Source organism: Oncorhynchus clarkii, chromosome 10 (assembly GCF_045791955.1).
Source record: "Oncorhynchus clarkii lewisi isolate Uvic-CL-2024 chromosome 10, UVic_Ocla_1.0, whole genome shotgun sequence".
Classification (NCBI taxonomy): domain Eukaryota; kingdom Metazoa; phylum Chordata; class Actinopteri; order Salmoniformes; family Salmonidae; genus Oncorhynchus; species Oncorhynchus clarkii.
This window is the reverse complement of record NC_092156.1, coordinates 34,885,719-34,911,661: the sequence shown is the minus strand read 5'-3', so window position 1 is coordinate 34,911,661 and position 25,943 is coordinate 34,885,719. Positions and strand designations below refer to the sequence as shown.

The 25,943-nt window shown below is 44.1% G+C and overlaps 2 protein-coding genes across 2 annotated transcripts in view; one reads left to right on the top strand and one right to left on the bottom strand.

Moving 5' to 3' along the window:
• Positions 1-25,943, bottom strand: part of LOC139418337 (retinoblastoma 1) — a 43,625-nt gene that overhangs the window by 15,631 nt on the left and 2,051 nt on the right. Inside the window, exons 4-17 of the mRNA XM_071167710.1 lie at positions 24,081-24,215; positions 23,795-23,833; positions 23,554-23,603; positions 23,187-23,297; positions 22,802-22,947; positions 19,276-19,353; positions 18,460-18,569; positions 18,271-18,345; positions 16,994-17,081; positions 16,749-16,865; positions 15,827-15,883; positions 15,702-15,733; positions 15,467-15,543; positions 14,967-15,184 (exon numbers count right to left, since the gene is read on the bottom strand). Of these exons, the coding sequence (XP_071023811.1) occupies positions 14,967-15,184; positions 15,467-15,543; positions 15,702-15,733; positions 15,827-15,883; positions 16,749-16,865; positions 16,994-17,081; positions 18,271-18,345; positions 18,460-18,569; positions 19,276-19,353; positions 22,802-22,947; positions 23,187-23,297; positions 23,554-23,603; positions 23,795-23,833; positions 24,081-24,215 (1,333 nt within the window). The remainder of the gene's footprint in view (positions 1-14,966; positions 15,185-15,466; positions 15,544-15,701; positions 15,734-15,826; positions 15,884-16,748; positions 16,866-16,993; positions 17,082-18,270; positions 18,346-18,459; positions 18,570-19,275; positions 19,354-22,801; positions 22,948-23,186; positions 23,298-23,553; positions 23,604-23,794; positions 23,834-24,080; positions 24,216-25,943) is intronic.
• LOC139418338 (lysophosphatidic acid receptor 6-like) lies at positions 2,316-4,653 on the top strand. Its single transcript, XM_071167711.1, has one exon. It carries the CDS (start codon positions 3,120-3,122, stop codon positions 4,218-4,220), a length of 1,101 nt encoding a protein of 366 aa, XP_071023812.1. The 5' UTR covers positions 2,316-3,119; the 3' UTR covers positions 4,221-4,653.

Here is a 25,943-nt window from a genome sequence, read left to right as displayed (position 1 = left end):
CCCCCAGGTGGTGAAGGTAGGCAACAACATCTCCTCCCCGCTGATCCTCAACACTGGGGCCCCACAAGGGTGCGTTCTGAGCCCTCTCCTGTACTCCCTGTTCACCCACGACTGCGTGGCCACGCACGCCTCCAACTCAATCATCAAGTTTGCGGACGACACAACAGTGGTAGGCTTGATTACCAACAACGACGAGACGGCCTACAGGGAGGAGGTGAGGGCCCTCGGAGTGTGGTGTCAGGAAAATAACCTCACACTCAACGTCAACAAAACTAAGGAGATGATTGTGGACTTCAGGAAACAGCAGAGGGAACACCCCCCTATCCACATCGATGGAACAGTAGTGGAGAGGGTAGCAAGTTTTAAGTTCCTCGGCATACACATCACAGACAAACTGAATTGGTCCACTCACACAGACAGCATCGTGAAGAAGGCGCAGCAGCGCCTCTTCAACCTCAGGAGGCTGAAGAAATTCGGCTTGTCACCAAAAGCACTCACAAACTTCTACAGATGCACAATCGAGAGCATCCTGGCGGGCTGTATCACCGCCTGGTATGGCAACTGCACCGCCCTCAACCGTAAGGCTCTCCAGAGGGTAGTGAGGTCTGCACAACGCATCACCGGGGGCAAACTACCTGCCCTCCAGGACACCTACACCACCCGATGTCACAGGAAGGCCATAAAGATCATCAAGGACATCAACCACCCGAGCCACTGCCTGTTCACCCCGCTATCATCCAGAAGGCGAGGTCAGTACAGGTGCATCAAAGCTGGGACCGAGAGACTGAAAAACAGCTTCTATCTCAAGGCCATCAGACTGTTAAACAGCCACCACTAACACTGAGTGGCTGCTGCCAACACACTGACACTGACTCAACTCCAGCCACTTTAATAATGGGAATTGATGGGAAATGATGTAAATATATCACTAGCCACTTTAAACAATGCTACCTTATATAATGTTACTTACCCTACATTATTCATCTCATATGCATACGTATATACTGTACTCTATATCATCGACTGTATCCTTATGTAATACATGTATCACTAGCCACTTTAAACTATGCCACTTTGTTTACATACTCATCTCATTTGTACATACTGTACTCGATACCATCTACTGTATCTTGCCTATGCTGCTCTGTACCATCACTCATTCATATATCCTTATGTACATATTCTTTATCCCCTTACACTGTGTACAAGACAGTAGTTTTGGAATTGTTAGTTAGATTACTTGTTATTACTGCATTGTCGGAACTAGAAGCACAAGCATTTCGCTACACTCGCATTAACATCTGCTAACCATGTGTATGTGACAAATAAAATTTGATTTGATTTGATTTGAGCAACTATTACAATCGCATTTTATAACATTAGTTGCTACAGGGTTAACATCCCGTCCTCATGCCACTGGTGATATTGGGTTTGACCTTTGGAACATGGACACCCCCTAAGCCTCTATGTATTAGATGTTATCAGACACACGTAATATTCAATTCAACTATATTCATACAAAAGGGTGGGTGTGTTTATGAAAGCAGGCCTATATGGTTATCTACGCTAAGACTTCACCAGGAACTGCACATTCAACACTTTCAGTTGTTCCCCCTGTAATATGCAACATAAAAGGCAGACAAACTTCCTGTGGCTGTTTGTCAAGCTGCATTTTGGGCCAAGATCAAAGGTATGACATTTATTGAACACTCACATGCACGCCCACACTTGCACACAAATAGACGCATACAGCACGGCTCTGTATTGGAGTCAGTGAAAGCCGCACCTAGTCGCCTGCCTCATCACGTTAGTCTGCAGGCTCAGGCTTGCCATCACTGAAACCTTCCCCTTCCTGTCATTCTGAGGCAGCTGCTTCGGTGACGCCACCGACTCCAAAACAGCCCAAGAAAGTACACTGGGCTCTGGGGCTGACATGAGAGTATGACTTAACTGATTCCTTTCACCAAGCAGACCCAAATGAAGACGTGCTCTGTTTAGGGGTAGGATAGCTCTTAGATATCAAACAAAATAAAGACAAAATAATACACTACATTTCATTGCTTGATATAAATTTGATATTTTCATGAGATCCTGACAGCATGCTAAGGGCACAGAAAACAAGCTAACACATATCTAGAGTTACTTCAGCCTGGGGATATAAGGGGTTAAAGATGACATTTTCAAAACAAACATCAAGAGAGAAAGTGAGCGAGAAAGACTGTAGGTCTTTCAGCTAAAGCTGTGGGCCGGGCTTGGAGGCGTGGTGGCCTACTCCTCCCAGTGTGTGAGCAAACAGTCGGTTAAGCTTCAGTCTAAAGGTAGAGCTTCAGAACAGAACACTGACTCCACTGAACTTAAGGCTGCATCACCGGTGGACAGGCAGGCTGCAGCAGAGCCGAGTGTAGGGTCAGTAGGAACACCATGCCCCCAAGGGCTGCAGCAGGAAGAGACTGGAAGAGGGCTGCCAGAGGCAAAGCAGGAGGCCGGGAGAGAGGGAGGGACCCAGAGGGGCAGCAGAAAACCTCTCAGCTCACAGACCCGAGGAGAGGCACATGACTCCCCCCTCTTTCACTGGAGCAAGGAACACCACTGACTCTGGAGTGAGAGAAGAAACTCTCCAGACTCAGAAAAGACAACCTCAAGGCTGTTCACAAGAAGACCACAGGACATAAAGTAATTGTAAGATCCCAGGTCTGTTTTTAACTAGATACATCTTACTCCTGCCAATGGATTAACTGAGAGGACTGTTATCTTTTTGGATACTAGCACAGGTATTGACAGAGTTGCTTGCTGTTCTTTTTAAAACGCTGGGCTTTCTGAAAAAGCAAGTTGACGGTGGTATTTGCATCAGAGCACATTATTATGCTTAAAAACCATTGGATAGAATGAAAATGATGGTGTACTTTTATGCTGGGGGATGAGGCTAAAGCTTAACTGGAAATTACATAGATAACATCAACGGATGTGTACCCCTGAAAATAAGGAACCTTATTTTGTACTCTATTCTTTGGAATTATCTTGTACAAGTGATTGATGCTTTCCACAGAAACGTTCCCATTTTTGTATTGACATTCATCAACACTCCCATCCTCCAAACCCTACACCACTCCTCCCGAAAGATGTATAACAGCACTCTGGAGACTGATGGCATCAGTTCTCTGGGCTTGAGCCAAAACAACACGAGCTGCATTAAGAGTGACGGCTTCAAGTACACTATGTACACTTCAGTCTTCAGCCTGGTCTTCATAGTCGGGTTGCTCTTCAACATGGTCGCAGTCTACATCTTTGCCTGCACGCTGAAGCTGCGTAACGAGACCACCACCTACATGATGAACCTGGTGGTGTCCGACCTGCTCTTCGTCCTCACCCTGCCCTTCAGGATCTTCTACTTCATCAACAGAGACTGGCCGTTCGGCAGGGTGCTCTGCCAGCTCTCAGTCTCCCTCTTCTACACCAACATGTATGGCAGCATCCTCTTCCTCACCTGCATCACCGTGGACCGCTTCCTGGCCATCGTCTACCCATTCCGATCACAGGCGCTGCGGACAAAACGGAACGCCAAGCTGGCCTGCTGTGCCGTGTGGGTGTTGGTGCTGTCTGGCAGCCTGCCGACGGGCTTCCTCCTGGACACCACCTCGCTCAGAAACGAAAACTCCAACTCCTCCGTCAACTACTGCTTCGAGAACTTCTCCAACCAGCAGTGGCAGTCCAGTCTGTCCAAGGTGGTGGTGTTTATTGAGACAGTGGGATTCCTGATTCCGTTGTTACTCAACGTCTTCTGCTCGGTCTCGGTCCTCCAAACACTGCGCCAGCCCCAGGCCATCAGCCGTGGTGGCCAGCTCAACAAGACGAAGATTCTGAGGATGATCGTGGTTCATCTCCTCATTTTCTGCTTCTGCTTCATCCCTTATAATGTCAATCTGGTGTTCTATGCCCTGGTCCGCACCAAGCTGCTGGAAGGCTGCGCTGTGGAGTCAGTGGTGAGGACCATCTACCCTATCGCCCTCTGCATTGCGGTCACCAACTGCTGTTTTGACCCAGTCATCTACTACTTTACATCTGAGACCATCCAGAACTCCATCAAACGGAAGTCGATGGCAGTTCGCAACAATAAGATGTCCGTGGGGCTTCAGACAGACACGCTGAAGAGCCACAGCACCATGCAGGACAACCTGACGACTCTGAGAGAAAAAGTATTTCACAATGAATCCACTGTGTGATGTCACCACCTTGATGAGGCATCAATATTTCAGGTGACTCAATTGTTGGTGCAACACACCCAGATGATCTAAAGCAAAAGATGGGAGATCGGTGGTCTGGAGTGGATTCTATAAGAACCATAGCATCACAGGAAGCAAGTGCAGTTGCATTAAGGGTACCCACTAAGTCCACTGACTCAGCTCTGAGTGTTGTAGTGTTAAGGGCAATTCCACGGTATCAGTGACACTAACTAGGTTTCCATTCAATTGGCGAAAGATTTATGCAAATATTCTAAACATCTGCACAAATAAAATATGTGAATTTACCCACCAGTGGTGCGTTTCCACCAAACAAACTGGTGGATAGATAGATATTTATCTCTCTCTGTGTAATGCCATACTGCACACAAATGTCATTTCTCTTCATTTTCATGTACCGAATAAAAATCTAAAGTTCAAAGTGTTTCCATCGCATTTTCAACTCCACCGATGGCTGTCAAAAACTGTTGCGTTAAATAGCAAGTGTGTCTACTCTGGTCTTGGCACCTGCGCTCCAGCCAACAGCTGACAGAAACAGTGCGGTTAGGCTGTGCGGGTAGGCTAGTCTTGAGATTATTCTGGATAAGAGAGAAAATATTTTTTGTAAAAACGGCAGTCAAGCAACGGTCATCATGTCAACAGAATAAGAGGCGCGATATTTACTGGAAAGAAGCGTGAAGATCAGGGTGCACTTTCACCACACTGAAGTTAATCATTTATTTCATCTGTAGCCTAATAAAACTTCATGGTTTCCCGAGTCGTAGTGGGAGGACCACACATTATCGCAACTCCACGGTTCTTCAAGTAAATGTGTTTTTGTAAAATGTTCAGTGGAAATTGTTAAAAGTAGTCCTTGTGCATAGTTGTATGGTTTGTTTAACTTGGCAATCGTTGGTTTTTGTTTGACAAAGATTTAAAGTGAAAAATTTGAGTCTCAATATCCCTCTGTTACCATGGAATTGCCCTTAAGGATTGCATCAATAGCGGTGTTGGCTGTCAGGATTTTCCTACATGATACAGGTCTGGGGGGGAACCCTGGACTGTGGTGCTACAGATTTACAAAACAAAGTGTGAACATTTACCCACAACACACTTTGTGACTTGTCAAAAAGTGACTCAGGTGTCTAAATGTGGCTCTATTGAAATACTTTATACCAGGCAGTGGTCAGTATTTTCCCTGCAACAATAAGTACAGAATATTGTATAATAAAATAAATAATGAAATAGCACATTATAGAGCAACACATTTTACTTGCACCCCCCGCCCCCCCAACAGTGATTGTGACACCAATTAAAAAAATAATAATAATGAAAGCAAACAAGTTCTCATCTATTTTGTTGAGTCACCAGAAGTGAACAGTCAGTCGGTGGTAAATATGTATGATATTACCCAGGTTTACCTTTGCACGCCATATATTGATTTGTGGGTAATAAAACTGAGTGAGATATTTAGGGCATTTTACAAAGACATGTGGTTATCAGTCCTTCAGATTTATGACGCCACCTCACTAGCTTAGCGATAACGTTCTCTCTTGCTCATATTAATCATACAACTGAACGACTAAATAGCTAGTGCACACAGAAACCACCTCAAACCATTGCCAAGCATGACAAAGAACGTCTGGCTAGCTAATGACAACTGAGTTAAGAAGGATTTGTTTGCTGTTGATACAGTTCATCATGCATGTGTTAAATCATTGTTCAATTAAGTTGAGTGTCACACCATAACTAACTAAATCTCGCCTTCGAGACCATAAAATTGAGTTCAGGGGGTGAAACAAAAACAAACAGAGTAAGAAAGTAGATTTAAGTCTGATCTAATGGGTTGCTGGGTGGTTATTTTAGAACAAAAAAAATGGAACTAATATATATTTGAGAAAACCAAAGAGAATAAGGCTGTGAACACATTCTGGCCCTGTTGAGCAACATAGAATAGCTAGACTACCACAGCCACGGGCTGCTACCTGAAGAAACATTTACTTCGACAGCATCAGCCATGAGGGAAATGTGAGACGCATCTGGCCTCTGTTATACAGCCAGAGGACAAGAGGTATGTGAAACCTGTGACACTGGCTAACTATGCCAGTGGTGGGTGGCCAAAATGTACCAAAGTCAACCAAAGTGAATACAACATTGATTCAACACTCAATGATTATGGAAAAGAAAAACAGCTCAATGCTGTATTTTAGGGCATCAACATCTTATTCATACACTGAACAAAAATATAAAAACTCAACATGCAACAATTTTACTGAATTACAGTTCATATAAGGAAATCAAATCAATAAGACCCTAGTCTGTGGATTTCACATGACTGGGCAGGCGCACAGCCACACAACAAAGGGGCTTTATCACCGACAAAAATACTGGGTGGCTGGTCTCTAGACGATCCCACAGGTGAAGCCAGATGTGGAGGTCCCGGGCTGGCATGGTTTCATGTAGTCTGCGGTTGTGAGGCCAGTTGGACTTACTTCCATATTCCCTAAAACGAAGTTGGAGGCATCTTATGGTAGAGAAATTAAGATTAAATTCTCTGGCAACAGCTCTGGTGGACATTCCAGCAAGCCAATTGCATTCTTCCTCAACTTGAAACATCTGTGGCATTGTGTTGTGTGACAAAACTGCACATTTTAGAGTTAAATTTTATTGTCCCCAGCACAAGATGCACCTGTGTAATGATCATGCCTTTTAATCAGCTTCTTGATATGCCACAACTGTCAGGTGGACGGATGATCTTGGCAAAGGAGAAATGCTCACTAACAGGGATGTAAATAAATTTGTGCACAAAATTTGAGAAATAAGCTTTTTGGAACATTTCTGGGATATTTTATTTCAGCTCATGAAACATGGGACCAACACTTTACATGTTGCAATTATATATTTGTTCAGTATAGATTGGGTTTTAACTGGGTAGTTCTGTTCAATAATCTTTTACCAAACCCATATCAGGGTTTCTTATGAACACTTTGTAAGGGGGGGTCTTAGTGAAACGCAAACTCCATACAGGGCATTCGGAAGGTATTCAGACCCCTTCACCTTTTGTTCCATTTCAGCCTTACTCTAAAATGTACCCTCAAATCTACACACAGTCAATAGTCAACAATGACAAAGCAAAAACAGTTTTAGAACTTTTTGCAAAAAACTAAAATATCACATTTACATAAGTATTCAGACCCTTTACTCAGTACTTTGTTGAAGCATCTTTGACAGCGATTACAGCCTCGAGTCTCCTTGGGTATGATGCTACAAGCTTGGCACACCTGTATTTGGGGAGTTTCTCCCATTCTTCTCTGCAGACCCTCTCAAGCTCTGTCAGGTTGGATGGGGAGCGTCACTGCACAGCTATTTTCAGGTCTCTCCAGAGATGTTCGATCGGATTCAAGTCCGTGCTCTGGCTGGGCCACTCAAGGACATTCAGAGACCTGTCCCGAAGCCACTCCTGCATTGTTTTGGCTGTGTGCTTAGTGTCATTGTCCTGTTGGAAGGTGAACCTTCGCCCCAGTCGGAGGTCCTGAGCACTCAGGAGCAGGTTGTCATCAAGGACCTCTGTACTTTGCGTCGTTCATCTTTCCCTCAATCCTCACTAGTTTCCCAGTCCCTGCCTCTGAAAAATATTCCCACAGCATGATGCTGCCACCACCATGCTTTACCTTAGGGATGGTGCCAGGTTTCTTCCAGATGTGACGCTTGGCATTCAGGCCAAAGAGCTGAATCTTGGTTTCATCAGACCAGAGAATCTTGTTTCTCATGGTCTGAGAGTCCTTTAGGTGCCTTTTTTCAATCTCCAAGCTGGCTGTCATGGAAGCCACTCATTGAAAGTCACGTCTGTCCACTTTACCATTAAGGCCTAATCAGTGGAGTGCTGCAGAGATGGTTGTCCTTCTGAAAGGTTCTCCCATCTCCACAGAGGAACTCTGGAACTCAAGAGTGACCATCGGGTTCTTGGTCAACTCCCTAACAAAGACCCTTCTCACCCGATTGCTCAGTTTGGCCGGGCGGCCTGCTCTACGAAGAGTCTTGGTGATTCCAAACTTCTTCCATTTTAGAATGATGGAGGCCACTGTGTTCTTGGGGACCTTCAATGCTGGAAAAGAGCATTGGTACCCTTCCTCAGATTTGTGCAGCGACACAATCCTGTCTCGGAGCTCTATGGACAATTCCTTCGACCTCAAGGCTTGGTTTTTGCTCTGACATGCACGGTCAACTGTGGGACCTTATATAGACAGGTGTGTGCCTTTCCAAATCATGTCCAATCAATTGAATTTACCACAGGTAGACTCCAATCAAGTTGAAGAAACATCAAGAATGATCAATGAAAACACCTGAGCTCAATTTCGAGTCTCATAGCAAAGGGTCTGAATACTTATGCAATAAAGTTTTTTCTGTAAAAAAAAAAAAGAAACTTTTGGCTTTGTCATTATGGGGTATTGTGTGTAGAGTTACGAGGATTTTTTTTCTCTCCATTTAATCAATTTTAGAATAAGGCTGTAACGTAACAAAATGTGCAAAAAAGTGAAGGGGTCTGAATACTTTCCGAATGCATTGTACATTTGAGCAATCTATGGCTTTAACTCAGTAGGTTGTAGTACTTGAGATCGGTCTTGGTCGAGACCACATTGAGTGTCTCGGTGTCGGATACATTTGAACCCGGTCTTGACTCTGTCCTGGACAGTGAGGAAACGTAACTTCTTCCAGAGACCAGCAGAGTTAAAAAAGAAAAATGATCCGCTTCCATGCAGTAAGAGCATAAACCCGCTTCCAAATAGATACACTCCTTTCTTGAAACAATACCTATTATAGACATGTTTGCACAGTGGTGAACCTATTGGACCTCCAGTGTGTGACAAGTTTGTGATGCTTAAAAGGACAGCAACGGTAATACCAGCCACTCATGTGAGAGTGCACTTTCTGTAAAACACAAAGGGCCAGTGGTGTATTGGAGGCTATAAGCAGGTATAGACACTTTATGGGCATTGCATATACTCACTTAATCCCCACTGATACACATCAAAGTAGTGTAGTGGAGGTATATGACTTACCAATTATGTAGTACATTAGTGAAATCATGCACAAAGTAACCTACACATGAAATATATTCACGTGTGCCGCACACGGCCTCGTTTCTGCAGAATATCATCTGCAGGCAGCAAGAGCGCTCAACTGGTTTTGGCATGGAGCAGCTCACAGAAGAATGACATTGGTAGCAGGTGGGGTAGTTATGAAAGACATTTCAACATACAATATTTACCAGTAATTGCTAACTAAGGCAACAGTGGGTATGCAAACCAGGTATTGAAAAAGTTTAGTCCTAAATCTTGGTTAGTAGGCTATTTGTGATGTCCAATTCAGTCATCATGCCTGGTTTGCATCAGAAGCGTAGGCATGGGTGGGCACAGGGCAACCCACTGGGGAGCCAGGCCCACCCGACCAGATTGGGCAAAAATAATATAAATTCTTCCCAGACCTCCAAAATGTTCTCCTGGTGTAGTTTAAGCATTGTGGACTTTAAAAAATGTTATATGTTGAAAAATATAGCATATTTCACACAGGGTGCTTTCCTTCACTGGGGAGGCTGTTTGGGAAATTTTGGGCATAATGTTTGTACCCATTTCTCCAGGCACCACCACACCACTGCATAGCACAAATGGAAAGACAGCAGGCACACACAGCATGATGTTCAGGATAAGCAGTCCATTCACTCTGCCACTTGGTCCCAATCACAAGAATACAAACACAACCATTAGGCTACGCATTTCCTAATCTAAATGTACCTTGTCAGCTCGGGGATATGAACTTGCAACCTTTCGGTAACTAGTACAACGCTCTAACCACTAGGCTACCCTGCCGCCCCGATAATGAATGTACAGTATGTATTTGGGAATTAAGGTGTCCATACATGAGCGTAAACTGATATGAAACGGTTACCGTAGCCTCTCCATTTCAAAATGGACCAAGACCACAGCAAAATCAAACCAAGCATAATTTCACTATAGGACAGAGGCTGGACACCAATACGGCACTGACCATCAGTCTAACGGAATAAGAGAATTTGGATCACAATTTTTCTGAAACATAAGGTCATGTGCTCCTTTCCTCAATATCTGTTCAAAGATGACTCTTTACACACAATTCCTGTAGCATCCCAAAAAATTGGAAGTGTCATTCAAGATTGTTTTCCTGCATGGGATTTATAATAACTACAATATACAAATATAAATAACATCTCTGAGGAAACTATTGAGATGTTGCACAGCTAAGAATATTAGGTTGTAGTCTATAGAGGCTGTCGTCTGTAGAGGTTGTAGTCTGTAGAGGATTGTGTAAGAGTTCCTTTTCCAAGGAACTAGGAAGGAGAGACACTTGGGATAAGGGTTGTTCTCCAGGTTAACATGGAGTAACCACATCAGCATTTGTAAATATTTTCTCTGCCTGGAGCATGTGCTTCAGGATCTCTGACCGACACACAATACAATTGAATGGGTGAAGTTTCATGTAAGTTCAAGTAAAACATTGACATTTTTGTTACTTCCTACATATACATTCCGTGACTCATCTATCCACTTAAACATCTATTTTTCTTATACATTATAAAACAAAATGCACTCCAACATTAAACTCACCAATAATGTAATACCTTATAAAATAAATGAAAACAATACTAATGTGTGGAAATGAATGAGTGCAGTCTGCACTAGAGTAATGGTGCTTGATTTGCAGTATGGACTCTAGGCTGCACTAGAGTAATGGTGCTTGATCTGCAGTATGGACCCTAGGCTGCACTAGCGTAATGGTGCTTGATCTGCAGTATGGACTCTAGGCTGCAGTAGAGTAATGGTGCTTGATCTGCAGTATGGACTCTAGGCTGCACTAGAGTAATGGTGCTTGATCTGCAGTATGGACTCTAGGCTGCACTAGAGTAATGGTGCTTGATCTGCAGTATGGACTCTAGGCTGCACTAGAGTAATGGTGCTTGATCTGCAGTATGGACTCTAGGCTGCAGTAGAGTAATGGTGCTTGATCTGCAGTATGGACTCTAGGCTGCAGTAGAGTAATGGTGCTTGATCTGCAGTATGGACTCTAGGCTGCACTAGAGTAATGGTGCTTGATCTGCAGTATGGACTCTAGGCTGCAGTAGAGTAATGGTGCTTGATCTGCAGTATGGACTCTAGGCTGCAGTAGAGTAATGGTGCTTGATCTGCAGTATGGACTCTAGGCTGCACTAGAGTAATGGTGCTTGATCTGCAGTATGGACTCTAGGCTGCACTAGAGTAATGGTGCTTGATCTGCAGTATGGACTCTAGGCTGCACTAGAGTAATGGTGCTTGATCTGCAGTATGGACTCTAGGCTGCACTAGAGTAATGGTGCTTGATCTGCAGTATGGACTCTAGGCTGCACTAGAGTAATGGTGCTTGATCTGCAGTATGGACTCTAGGCTGCACTAGAGTAATGGTGCTTGATCTGCAGTATGGACTCTAGGCTGCAGTAGAGTAATGGTGCTTGATCTGCAGTATGGACTCTAGGCTGCAGTAGAGTAATGGTGCTTGATCTGCAGTATGGACTCTAGGCTGCAGTAGAGTAATGGTGCTTGATCTGCAGTATGGACTCTAGGCTGCAGTAGAGGCTGTTCGCCTCTGCTCCACTGACTAAAAAAAAACATTAAAAAAAAAAAAAACGTAATTCCCTCTATATTACTACACTGCTCAAAAAAATAAAGGGAACACTTAAAACAACACAATGTAACTCCAAGTCAATCACACTTCTGTGAAATCAAACTGTCCACTTAGGAAGCAACACTGATTGACAATACATTTCACATGCTGTTGTGCAAATGGAATAGACAACAGGTGGAAATTATAGGCATAGCAAGACACCCCCAATAAAGGAGTGGTTCTGCAGGTGATAACCACAGACCACTTCTCAGTTCCTATGCTTCCTGGCTGATGTTTTGGTCACTTTTGAATGCTGGCGGTGATTTCACTCTAGTGGTAGCATGAGACGGAGTCTACAACCCACACAAGTGGCTCAGGTAGTGCAGCTCATCCAGGATGGCACATCAATGCGAGCTGTGGCAAGAAGGTTTGCTGTGTCTGTCAGCGTAGTGTCCAGAGCATGGAGGCGCTACCAGGAGAAAGGCCAGTACATCAGGAGACGTGGAGGAGGCCGTAGGAGGGCAACAACCCAGCAGCAGGACCGCTACCTCTGCCTTTGTGCAAGGAGGAGCACTGCCAGAGCCCTGCAAAATGACCTCCAGCAGGCCACAAATGTGCATGTGTCTGCTCAAACGGTCAGAAACAGACTCCATAAGGGTGGTATGAGGGCCTGACGTCCACAGGTGGGGGTTGTGCTTACAGCCCAACACCGTGCAGGACGTTTGGCATTTGCCAGAGAACACCAAGATTGGCAAATTCGCCACTGGCGCCCTGTGCTCTTCACAGATGAAAGCAGGTTCACACTGAGCACGTGACAGAGTCTGGAGACGCCGTGGAGAACGTTCTGCTGCCTGCAACATCCTCCAGCATGACCGGTTTGGCGGTGGGTCAGTCATGGTGTGGGGTGGCATTTCTTTGGGGGGCCGCACGGCCCTCCATGTGCTCGCCAGAGGTAGCCTGACTGCCATTAGGTACCGAGATGAGATCCTCAGACCCCTTGTGAGACCATATGCTGGTGCGGTTGGCCCTGGGTTCCTCCTAATGCAAGATAATGCTAGACCTCATGTGGCTGGAGTGTGTCAGCAGTTCCTGCAAGAGGAAGGCATTGATGCTATGGACTGGCCCGTCCGTTCCCCAGACCTGAATCCAATTGAGCACATCTGGGACATCATGTCTCGCTCCATCCACCAACACCACGTTGCACCACAGACTGTCCAGGAGTTGGCAGATGCTTTAGCCCATGTCTGGGAGGAGATCCCTCAGGAGACCATCCGCCACCTCATCAGGAGCGTTGTAGGGAGGTCATACAGGCACGTGGAGGCCACACACACTACTGAGCCTCATTTTGACTTGTTTTAAGGACATTACATCAAAGTTGGATCAGCCTGTAGTGTGGTTTTCCACTTTAAATTTTGAGTGTGACTCCAAATCCAGACCTCCTTGGGTTGATAAATTTGATTTCCATTGATCATTTTTGTGTGATTTTGTTGTCAGCCCATTCAACTATGTAAAGAAAAAAGTATTTAATAAGAATATTTCATTCATTCAGATCTAGGATGTGTTATTTTAGTGTTCCCTTTATTTTTTTGAGCAGTGTATATTCAATGAGGACATTGTGCAATATTTAGATTCTAACTAATGTCTGAGTCTTTAAAGGAAATTAAGTTAATGTATATATAATTTGATATACAGAAGAATATACATAACTGTCTTATGATTTATATTATCTTGTTTAGTACAGGAGGAATTTGACTGCCATCTTCTTTCCCAGTAAATCACTGAGACACCAAAGTCCTAGCTGATCCCTTTACAATACAGATGATTATCATGGAAATTAAAATGCAAATCAACCACTAAAAGGAATGATTCTTTTCTACAGGACATTGAAGTTAATTACACACCTTACAGGCACAGTGTGTTTTATTAGGGAGAACAGTTACTGGGATGGAAATTACCCTGATATAGCCCATGTGTGTGCGCTTGTGAGCTGTAGACTTTTCACGTCCCATCCGGCACATTCAACACACCACAGCTGTGCCAGCAGACCGCTCTCAAGATCACCACTCTCAAGATCACCACTCTCAAGATCACCACTCTCAAGATCACCACTCTCAAGATCACCGATGTGCAAATATTGAAATAGCATAAAGTACCAGAAATAAAAGATGAAAGTCTATCTAATTAAATATATAGTATACCTGTTCTGTATGGTATTCTGCCCTATTTTCCTTCATATTCCCTTCATTTTCTCCCCAGACATGAGGGAGACAAAGCAATGAGCCGCAACTGGAAAGACCAAAGCTATCCATGGATTTGACGAACCAGACAGACGTGGTGGACCTTTTTCCTGGTCTGCATGGTTGTAGACCGTTATGTTGCCATAGTAGATCCTCTGATGACACCACCTTGCAGGCTGTGTGCAGCGGCTGCTGAGCGGAGGGATCTGGTGCGGCCCACCACCACCAGCCCTGTCTTCTAGACCCGTCGTCCCAAAGCCAGCGCTCCTTTATCCTCACGGCTCTGTGTCTGGTGCAGGGTGTCAGCCTCGACACTGCTCCCGCTCGCAGCACCGCAGCCGCCAGTGCACCCTCACCCTCACCCTCATCTACTGGGTGCTGGGGGTCTTCCTGCTCTGCTTTGTCCCCTACCACCTCAACCTGCTGGGCCACACCCTGACCCACGTGGGCCTGCTGCCCAGCTGTGGCCTGGCTCGGACCACCAATGCTCTGCACCCAGTAGTGTTGTCCCTGGCCAGCTCCAACCGCTGTCTCAACCCACTCATCTACTACTTCTCCTGCAGCCTGGTGCATAGGGAGCCTAACAGCAGCACAGGCAGCTGCCAATGATGACCAATGCTGGGGCTGCCCCCAGAGAGACTGTCGATTCTATTACAGTACGATCTATAATCTATACATGCAGAAACAAGTTCCCCTGACATCAATAAAACCAAGCACTGCTCTGGTAGCACTGGCTTGGAGGTGTTAAACTGCTGATAGAAAGTGAATACAACCTGTCCTTGAGTGCTGCAGTTGTGTCATAATGTAACTACGTGGTGATAAGACTTGCTGTGTGACCTACCTCCCTCCAGGCGATGGTCTCCATGATGAGGTGTTCGCAGCGCTCCAGGTGCTTGACGATGTCTTTGCTCAGGCTGGGCTCAGCCTTGATGAAGCTTTCGATGACCTTGTAGAAGTCAAACGCTGTCAGCTGGAACACGTCCAGGATCCATGGGAAGCACAAGTCCGTCTCCACGGGAACGCCACCGTTGCTGTAGCCACCATTCTTGAAGGTGCTCCCTGATTGGAGGACAACAGAGGCAGTGAAATCATGACTCATAGCTCATCAGTGTTACATTGATTATGATCCTGTTTAGAAATGTTATTAAAGGGGAAGTAGTTACAACTAATGACAGACTGCATTGTAACATATATGCATGTTGCTAATTCTATTAAATACTATTAGAGAGTCCTATGAGAAGTGAGTATATGGAAACTAAAGGGCGGTAGAATAATCTATACGTTCATCCAGACAATTGCATCCATTAGCAGTGAGTGAATGTGGCTTCTGAAGAAACTCACCACCATAGGTTGCCATGACGACCTCCAAAGCGCAGGCCAGGAGCGAGGTGTGGAATGTGGAGTCATTGAGTAGTTTACTGGAATGGAAATCACATGATTTAGGTCAGGGAAATGGGCAGTACACTGCAGTATAAATTCTGCAGCTATATTATTCAAATGTTTGCTTGTTGAGGGTAATTAAAGAGCAAATCCTTTTCATTCTGGTGAGAGGAGCACATTTTGTTCTCTTGCATACCTGAAATTCTGCACCGACAGCCTTTTTTCTTCCTATTTGGGGAAAAATAGATTTTTCAGAATATGTCAGACATTTCAGAAAATATAAAGGTAGAACCGAAATAGGAATAAGACCAGGTCATTTACCGATTTCAGCATGGACTCCATGACTCTGTAATACAACCGGATGCCAAGGGTGAACCTCTGATGAAAAGAAGGAAAAGACATGAATGAGTTTACAACTACACAGTATCATATAGTGTTGTCTGCCTGCACTGTATCATGGGGTGAGTTTAGGACTACACAGTATCATTTAGTGGTGTCTGCCTGCACTGTATCATGGGGTGAGTTTAGGACTACAGTGTCATATAGTGTTGTCTGCCTGCACTGTATCATGGAGTGAGTTTAGGACTACAGTGTCATATAGTGTTGTCTGCCTGCACTGTATCATGGGGTGAGTTTAAGACTACGCAGTATCATATAGTGTTGTCTGCCTGCACTGTATCATGGAGTGAGTTTAGGACTACAGTGTCATATAGTGTGATCTGCCTGCACTGTATCATGGGGTGAGTTTAGGACTACAGTGTCCTATAGTGTTGTCTGCCTGCACTGTATCATGGGGTGAGTTTAGGACTACACAGTATCATATAGTCTTGTCTGCCTGCACTGTATCATGGAGTGAGTTTAGGACTACAGTGTCATATAGTGTTGTCTGCCTGCACTGTATCATGGAGTGAGTTTAGGACTACAGTGTCATATAGTGTTGTCTGCCTGCACTGTATCATGGGGTGAGTTTAGGACTACAGTGTCCTATAGTGTGATCTGCCTGCACTGTATCATGGGGTGAGTTTAGGACTACAGTGTCCTATAGTGTTGTCTGCCTGCACTGTATCATGGGGTGTGGTGTATCAACCAAACATTATACACCAGTTTCACAAGGTGGCATGATAAGTATTTCTGTCAGGTCTAAAAGTGGAAAAACCCCTCTGTATGAACAGTTTATACCACCCCCTTGTCTCAAGTAGTGCAATTCCTCTGTATAGTGTGCTGTATTTAAGCCAGGTGGTACCTGTTTGCCCAGCCCCACACAGCGTGGTCCCACAGCCTGACCAAACCTCTGGCTGAACAGCAGACCCAGACTCTCCACACGCTGCAACACCTCCTCTGTTGGGTCCACTGTGCAGTTCTGTCACAAGATGGGAAGGAGGAGAGTGTTAAAAGGGCAGGAACATGCCCCCAAAATGACTTGAGCTATATGATTCAATGGTAAGGCAGGTGCGGTTAACCTTTAAACACAGGCGTGGTGAAAAATACCTTGAAATACACTGCCAGGTTGGAAGAGGGCTGGTCGCCAGAGGTGATGAGATCAACCCTCAACTGTGCGATGGAGTTCATGGCAGCTCTGCAAAGACATGGGGTGAAACACACGATTAATATAATGTTAGGACTCTACGAGACAGAAACGGTTTAATCAACTGGCATTAGAATGGGCACACGCATGCATCCACGTGCGCATGTTAATTTTGTCGATCCACAGACGCGATCAGGACACTGGTTGAAATATAAAAACAAACTCTGAACCAACTATATTGCTAGCTAAGTTGTCCTGGAATGTAAATATTGTGTTATTAAGATCTTTGGATCGTTGTAGAATTATGACCCATTTTGAGTCCTCTACTTCGACAATGAATCCACAGATAAAAGGGGAAACGTAGTTAGTTTCTAGTAATCTCGCCTCCATCAGTCTTCTTCTGTGGACCAACTTGAAGGTGCATTACCACCACCAACTGGACTGGAGTGTGGACCTCAGTACATTTTCCAATCACCCACAAGTTCTATTTTAGAGTCTGGCTACGCAGACGCTCGTTGACGTGTGCGAGAAGTTTGGATGAAATGATTAACTTGTACATTTATTTTGCAACGTGACCAACATGTGACTTGTATACCTTTCTAGGGACACAAGATTTAACACTAATTTTAGAAAACCTGAAGTTAGCAAGAGTGTGAAATATCTACACAGGACTAAAATCCGAAGCCATGAACTGAGTCATTTGTGTGTGATTTTCAACCCCTGACCCTTCAGAGTGATTGACAGCGGTGTTGGTTTTTTCACCAGCATCCTTTCAGTTACAACGATCTAACCACTAGGCTACCTGCCGCACAAATGAAAACACGCGAGAGCCACGTCAAAACATCAAAGCAGATCTCTCCTTGTGGTATTCAGGGTCACGTGAACTGACACATATAGATTTACAGACTCAACGCACACCCATACAGGTAATCCCATTTATAAAGAGAAGAGGTGGAAGTAATTAAGAACCCATTTCATATCGCCAGGGTTTTTCTATCAATAGTTTCTGCTTAATACACATGACTTTGAGAAGGCAAAACTACCTATCAAATATCATAGGTAGGTAAGCCTCGTTTGAGCCAGAACAACCCATAGGGCAGGAGCTCCTTGTTCTGTAGTGTGAAGCAGTTGATGTGCAAGTACACCCCAGTGGACAGGACTCTCAAACATCATCGGAGTAAGTATCTGTTGGTCCAGGTGAACACGCTGTTCTAGCCAGTGGAGGTCAGAGGGGGCTCACCTGACAGGCGTCTGTGGGGGGATGAGAACAACATCTTCTGGCATGTTCTTCCTTGGTGTCCTTTCCACCGGCATTCTGAGAGGTGAGGGGACATTATACACTATAAAGTACTAGGTATAGCGAGACTTTCTTTGTCAGAGAAAATACTTCAAAAATTATGTAAACATCATTACTTGTGGTTCTACTTACGGTTCTACTTTGGGAGTGAGAAGGGTCTCGTCATTATCCAAGAACAGCCTACTGTCAAAGTCTCTACTCTTGAAGTAGAGTTCCTCATACTGCTTGCTGAGGTCAGTCGCCTGAAACGTCAACAGGAGGTCAAGACAGGCTCTGACAGGAATTCATTAACATCATGGGTATTCCAGGTAAATTTCACAATTACACAGAAACTGCAGCAGTTTAGTATAAAGGTGTGGCTTTGTGTTGGGGGGGTGGAAAAGACCTCTACCATGACGATTTAGGCAGACTGCCACCATGAATCATAATACCCATGACTGGAGACCATTTGTTATCGAGTCGTTACGACAAACCAACATCACACGTGAAATGTAGCTACTGTCCTGGCAGAGATCGGATAAACAGCACATTAAACCGCCGCCTTTCTCAATCCTTGTGACTGTTTCCTGGCTAGTGGGGAAATAGTCCTGAATTAAAACAAATCGTTGTCAATTCAAAGTCAATATTAAAACCTATTTCTTCTCCATACCTGCCCCTGTAATATACTGTCCTGAGATAGCACATCTAATGAAAATCCAGCTGCCAAACATTGCAGTACAAACACATCCTGACAGAACAGCTTTCAGACACGCACACTGCCTGAAAAACACTGGTCTGTTTTGCGATGGCTGTCATATAGTTATGAAATATGGTGGGTCTGCTAGAGATATTACTACTAGCAACTTGCCACTGATTATTGAACAGACACCATTGTTAGTTAACTTATTTTCTATATAACCTGGGTCATAGCAATAAGCTCCAGCATTTAATGTAGTGTGTGGTTCCTACCTGAGGAAGATCCCTAGTCCCAGAGAGGCTCATGGAGTCCAGGAAAGCAGAGAAACTGGTCTGGTACACGCTCTTCACCTTGAACACAAGTACAACAGACAACCAATGAAACCCATGAGATGACACCCAAACAAACACAGCCATGTAAATGAACAGGCTGAACCACAAACATTAAGCCATTTTATACACTGTGTACAGAAAGTATTCAGACCCTTTCACTTTCTCTACATTTTGTTAAGTTACAGCCTTATTCTAAAATTGATTAAATTGTTTTCCCCCCCCTCATCAACACACAATACCCCATAAAGACAATGTTCCCAAATATATTTAAAAAAAAACAGAAATATCACATTTACATAAGTATTCAGACCATTTACACAGTACTTTGTTGAAGTACCTGTGGCAGAGATTACAGCCTCGAGTCTTCTTGGGTATGACACTACAAGCTTGGCACACCTGTATTTGGAGAGTTTCTCCCATTCTTCTCTGCAGATCCTCTCAAGCGTTGTCAGGGTGGATGGGGAGCGTCGCTGCACAGCTATTTTCAGGTCACTCCAGGGATGTTCAATAGGGTTCAAGTCCGGGCTCTGGTTGGGCCACTCAAGGACATTCAGAGACTTGTCCCGAAGCCATTCCTGCGTTGTCTTGGCTGTGTGCTTAGGGTCGTTGTCCTGTTGGGAGATGAACCTTCACCACAGTCTGAGGTCCTGAGCACTCTGGAGCAGGTTTTTGTCAAGGATCTCTGTTTTTTGCTCCATTCATCTTTCCCTAGATCCTGACTAGTCTCCCAGTCCCTGATGCTTAAAAACATCCCCACATCATGATGCTGCCACCACCATGCTTCACCGTAGGGATGGTGTTAAGTTTCACCTAGACGTGACGCATGGCATTCAGGGCAAAGAGTTCAATCTTGGTTTTCATCAGACCAGAGAATTGTGTTCCTCATGGTCTGAGAGTCTACTTTCCAAGTGGGCTGTCATATGCCTTTTACTGAGGAGTGGTTTCCGCCTGGCCACTACCATAAAGGCCTGATTGGTGGAGTGCTGCAGAGATGGGAGAACCTTCCAGAAAGACAACTATCTCCACAAAGGAACTCTGTCAGAGTGACCATCGGGGTTCTTGGTCACCTCCCTTACCAAGGCCCTTCTCTCCCGATTGCTCAGTTTGGCCGGGTGGCCAGCTCCATGAATAGTCTTGGGGGTTCCAAACTCCTTCAATTTAAGAACGGAGGAGGCCACTGTGTTCTTTGGGAACTTCAATGCTGCAGAAATATTTTGGTATCCTTCCCAATACCTGTGCCTTGACACAATCCTGTCTCGGAGCTCTATGGACAACTCCCTCGACCTCGCGGCTTGGTTTTTGATCTGACATCCATTGTCAACTGTGGGACCTTATATAGACCGGTGTGTGCCTTTCCAAACCATGTCCAATCAATTGTATTTACCACAGGTGGACTCCAATCAAGTTGTTGAAACAAGCCTCCCGGGTGGCGCAGTGGTTAAGGGCGCTGTACTGCAGCGCCAGCTGTGCCACCAGAGACTCTGGGTTTGCGCCCAGGTTCTGTCGTAACCGGCCGCGACCAGGAGATCCGTGGGGCGACGCACAATTGCCCTAGCGTCGTCCGGGTTAGGGAGGGTTTGGCTGGTAGGGATGTCCTTGTCTCATCGTGCACCAGCGACTCCTGTGGCGGACCGGGCGCAGTGCGTGCTAACCAAGGTTGCCAGGTGCACGGTGTTTCCTCCGACACATTGGTGCGGCTGGCTTCCGGGTTGGATGCGCGCTGTGTTAAGAAGCAGTGCTGCTTGGTTGGGTTGTGTATCGGAGGACGCATGACTTTCAACCTTCGTCTCTCCCGAGCCCGTACGGGAGTTGTAGTGATGAGACAAGATAGTAGCTACTAACAATTGGATACTACGAAATTGGGGAGAAAAAGGGATGTAGTAAAAAAAAAAGTTGTAGAAACATCTCAAGGATGAGCAATGGAAACATGGAATACTCATGTAAATAAGGTATTTCAGTTTTGTTATTAATTTACAAGATTTCTAAAAAGCTGTTTTGTTTGTAGATTGGATTAAATAATTTTTCCTCATTTTATAATAAGTCTAACGTAACAAAATGTATAAAAAGTGAAGGGGTCTGAATACATTCCAAAAGCACTGTATTCTTCACATAGCTCATTCTAATACATCTACTACTGTACATATCATTCTTCGTATATCTTTCTGCTGTATATAAGCATGGATTACTGATACAGTTTTGTTTGGGTTCACTAAATTCACCCTGACATTCGTGATTTCGTGGTTCTATTTTTGATTATTATTATTTTCTTACTTGTCTGACTGCACAGTTAGTAACAAGCATTTCGCTGCACCAACTATAACATCTGCTAAACTGTGTATGAGACTAATAAACGTTCATTTGAATTTTGTCCTAAGTGGATTGGGTGTTTGTTTATTTGGATCCCCATTAACCTTTACAGATGCAGCAGCTATTCCTCCTGGGGTCCACAAAAAAAAACATGACAAGTAACAAAATATTGATACACTTAGACAAGAACAGTCACACACACGTAAAATGCAACAATGTAAAAACAATACAAGGCAGGGCTCTAAAGTAGGACCAATACCCTATATTTTGCTGTGCGACCAGGAGTTTTATTTTGGGAGCACTGTGATAACAATCTGCCAGATAATACCTGTTGTAAATAAAGGCGTCGCTGTACCGTTGTTTCCAAGTGCCCAAGAGAAACAAGCGAGTGCAGATTCGTTAACGTCATAGTTGTGCAATTACTACAGCAAAAACGGCTTGCTTCTAGCCCGACAAGTTCATATGGTCTGACCCATAATACCAACAACTGTATCTTCCTATAGCAGATCGCCGGGACGATTTTACTTTCATAAACCGTGTCGTGGGCAGTTCTAAAACCCCCGCATTAACCATTAGTTTACACTTCTTTCAATGTTACCTCATTGGCTAGATAGCTAACAACTTGACCAGTATATCCAAATATTATTTGGGGACACCGAAAGAAAGGTATAGCTTCTTCTTCAGGAGATCAATGATCATAGCAATAAATAAATGACAGATCGCTTGCATGTCGTTATCCCAAATTTGATGATTTTAAAGAGACTGTGCACAATTTTCAACATGCACCTCAATAGGAAAATAGTGTTTTTACACAATTTAGAAATCTAATATTCCACAAGTGACTGTCATTTCGATGACAGGTATTCATATCGACATTTTAGCTTTTATTTAAATAAAAAAAAAATGTATTTGATGTTACATATTAGTGTCTAGGGCACAACATGTGCTTTAAAAAGTAGTTACAACTTATATTGGGCCTCAATGAATTATATCTCAAGCAATGTAAAAAATATTTTAAGTTGGGAGCACCAGTGCAACAATGATTTTTTATTTAGAACACTAAAGGGGTAGTGAATTTTGACGACTCGGGGACTGGGATCTAAAGCTACAACAAGCTTGACAAGCCATGAGTGTAAAGGAGTGAAAACGTTGTGTGAACCTCTTCCACGCTGCAGTCGTTCTCTTTGCAGAGGGTCTCCAGGAGCTGCACATCCACCTCTGGCGGGGCTTGACGGGGTTTGGCTTTGCTCTGATTGCGACGGGAGGTTCTTGTTGGGGGGCTTTGGGCTGTGCTGATGACCGATTCTGAGGGCAGGGGTTAAAAGGTTAGATTTTATAACCATTCATCTACAGAACGTATCAGACCTGTGGTAATCGAACACACTGAACGTATGTGTTATGTTAAAAAGGTAACTTTCCCATTTTTAGTTGAGTAATGAGAGTGATAATATATTCATAGGGGCAGTTGACCAATGCAAATGGAAGAGCATGTCTATCCCAGGGCCTGAGGCTTGCAGTAGTAGAGGGAAAGGAGTCGGTCTTACGGTAAAGTGGTTGCAGAAGGCTGGGCGGGCAACGCCTGATGAAGAACTCCAGAACACACACCATCAGATGGAAGGATATGACCAGGTCATCCTCCATCTGCAGAGCCCTTCCTGCAGACAGACACAACGCACATCAGGAGCAGTATCATAATACCGGCCAGTCTTAACAGCGTCATGGGAGAAACAGACCGATGGCCAGAAACCTGCTGTTTATCTCGCCAGAACTCTTGAGTAGACATGGAGAGGGAAAACATAACGAGTGGAAGATGGAAACCATCTCAGAGCCCTACATCTACAAACGTGTATGTTGTTCTTCGCCTTGGAAAAAAACATTTACAACGTTAGTGATCAACAAGTGCTGACCCACCCTTAGCCAAAAGGAACATTGTCCAGCAGCTCCGCAGTATTTCTTTCCCCCTGGAACAGAGAGCATTATTGACATTACACAACATGTTGGGAGCAAACTCCCCATTATCAACATTGACCCTCATTTACTATTGGATAACCAGGACTGAGTGAAGACACGGTTTAAAAGATAGCAATGATCAGCATTGTGGCAGGGATTATCATTCAAATTAGTGGTATTTCTGTACTTTTTATTCACTTACTTTGCTTCTGAGTCTTCTGCATAGATTTTGCTGCATGTCCTGAAGCAAGATAAGTGGTGATAAATATTGCATTTCAAAACCGTTTTGGGAACATAATTACATTACTAAACAGCTCAAGTTCAGGTTGTGTACTCTGAAGTTTGCATTTTTGTGAAAATCTAAAGTTGGATAACAATAAAAGCTGACAAAAGGGTCCAGAGAAACTACACTGCCATCTAGAGGTACAGCACAGTTAGATATCAAAACTAGGCATTAGGAAACATGACGTTACGATATTCCCACGCACTTCTCAAACCTCTGGTAGAGTGCCCGTGACACGTCATACTTCTTCTCCAGGCGTGTCACTGCGGAGTTCACCTTGGTGCTGATGGTGTCCAGGTTCACATCCATCTTCTTCAGCAGGCCCAGGAACTGCTTCACGCTGCACACAAGAGGACACACGAAACTGCTAGAACTGCATCTAATTGTAAACAAGAATTGGAATGTGTTCACTTGGCCGAACACCAGTTATGTTTGCGTTAAGGCCTGAACTTTCAACAGAGACTTCGGCTGATATATGCGGTGGTAGTACAATCCCCCCCCAAAAGAAAATGTGTTGTTGGTGTCGTAACCCACTGCCTGCAAGTCATTGTGATGCCGTCAAGTTCGCCGTCCCCCACCTTGTCCGTTGGTTGGTCTGTCCTGTACGGAGCTCGCACGCCCGGTTATACCCGGTTTCCAGCCTGTCTCCCGGTATCCAAACATGCATGGCTTGAGAGATGCGGTCACCAGGAAAGTCCCTGTAGTTAGCTAGCTAGTTTAAATATCCACAGTACTGCCACAGCAGCATAACATTGAACATTGAACGCTTGATATACTTAATTTAGCCTACATCATCAATATCCATCCAGTTTGTCTAATGCACACAGCATAAAGAGGCAGAAAAACAGAAGAGCGGCTGCATCAACGACTCCCCGACCAAACTCCACGGTTCGTGGGAAACGAGCAGGAATAGGCTATTGTAGGCTAAAGTTCAAGCTGTCTTTCAATGGCGCAACTGCTGTCGGCATCGAAAGATTATCCAATTTGAATAAAAGTTCTGAGGTAATGACAACAGCAGTGAAGCCTTCGGGCAATACAGATTTACATTATTGATATAGCTACAAAGTGCATTGATGTGAATCACACTGCTGTTCTCTCATTTAGCTATTTGCCCCTTACAGATTGTAGTTATGGATGGCTGTTCACAAATGTATGTGTACTTTAACCCAATAATAGTTGAATTGAAGAAGTTTAAGCTGCCTATCAATCCTTGTTTTTGCGACCAGGACAGCCAGTGAAAAATGCACTCTTGTACCACCTGCATAGTGCGGATCCCAGCCAATAGAATAAAAGTTTGAGGAAGTTTTCTTTTTATTCTCAATACTGTCAAGAACCGGCTTAATTTAAGAAGACCATGAGTGGGGCTTTTATTTATTACCTAATTCATGCAACAACAAAAAAAGTCCATAGACCTAACAGACATATGCTCAAACTCACACTTTGATTATTTAAATATCACCAACAAAAACATAATCAATAGACCTATAGCAAATGCGGCATATGGCATACATATTTCACATGCAAATAGCACTTTTTGGTAGTGCTCAAAGCATACCATTCCGAAATCAGCATTTATTTTCCAACTCAAAGCAATGAGTCCAATCAGTTGTTCATGACAACAAAATCAAGAACAGAGCACGCTAACAAGTCCTTAGTTTTTGGGTTATGCTCAGGTAAAACAGTTTGGCTAATCTATATTTCCATGTCCTATTATTGAAGATCAAGGGGTATTAAATGAATTGTAATGACAGTAAATGTGACAGATGTTGGGTAATAATGTAAAGACAGACTAACTGTATTAGTATCTGTTGTAGAAAGAAATGGGTTAGAAGAATCCTACATAACCAACCCAGAAATTAAAATAGAACATCCAATGATGGCCATCTATGTAAACTTTAATATTGATTTATCCTGCAATATATGTTCAATTGGTAATATTAATTTTTGTCTTCTTCTAATGCCTCTTAAGGGGAAAGTCATCTGAAAGGAATTAGATTGTTACTGAGTTTGAGTAACCCAAGTTGTTACTGATTACAATTTTGGACAGGTAACTAGTAAATGTAACAGA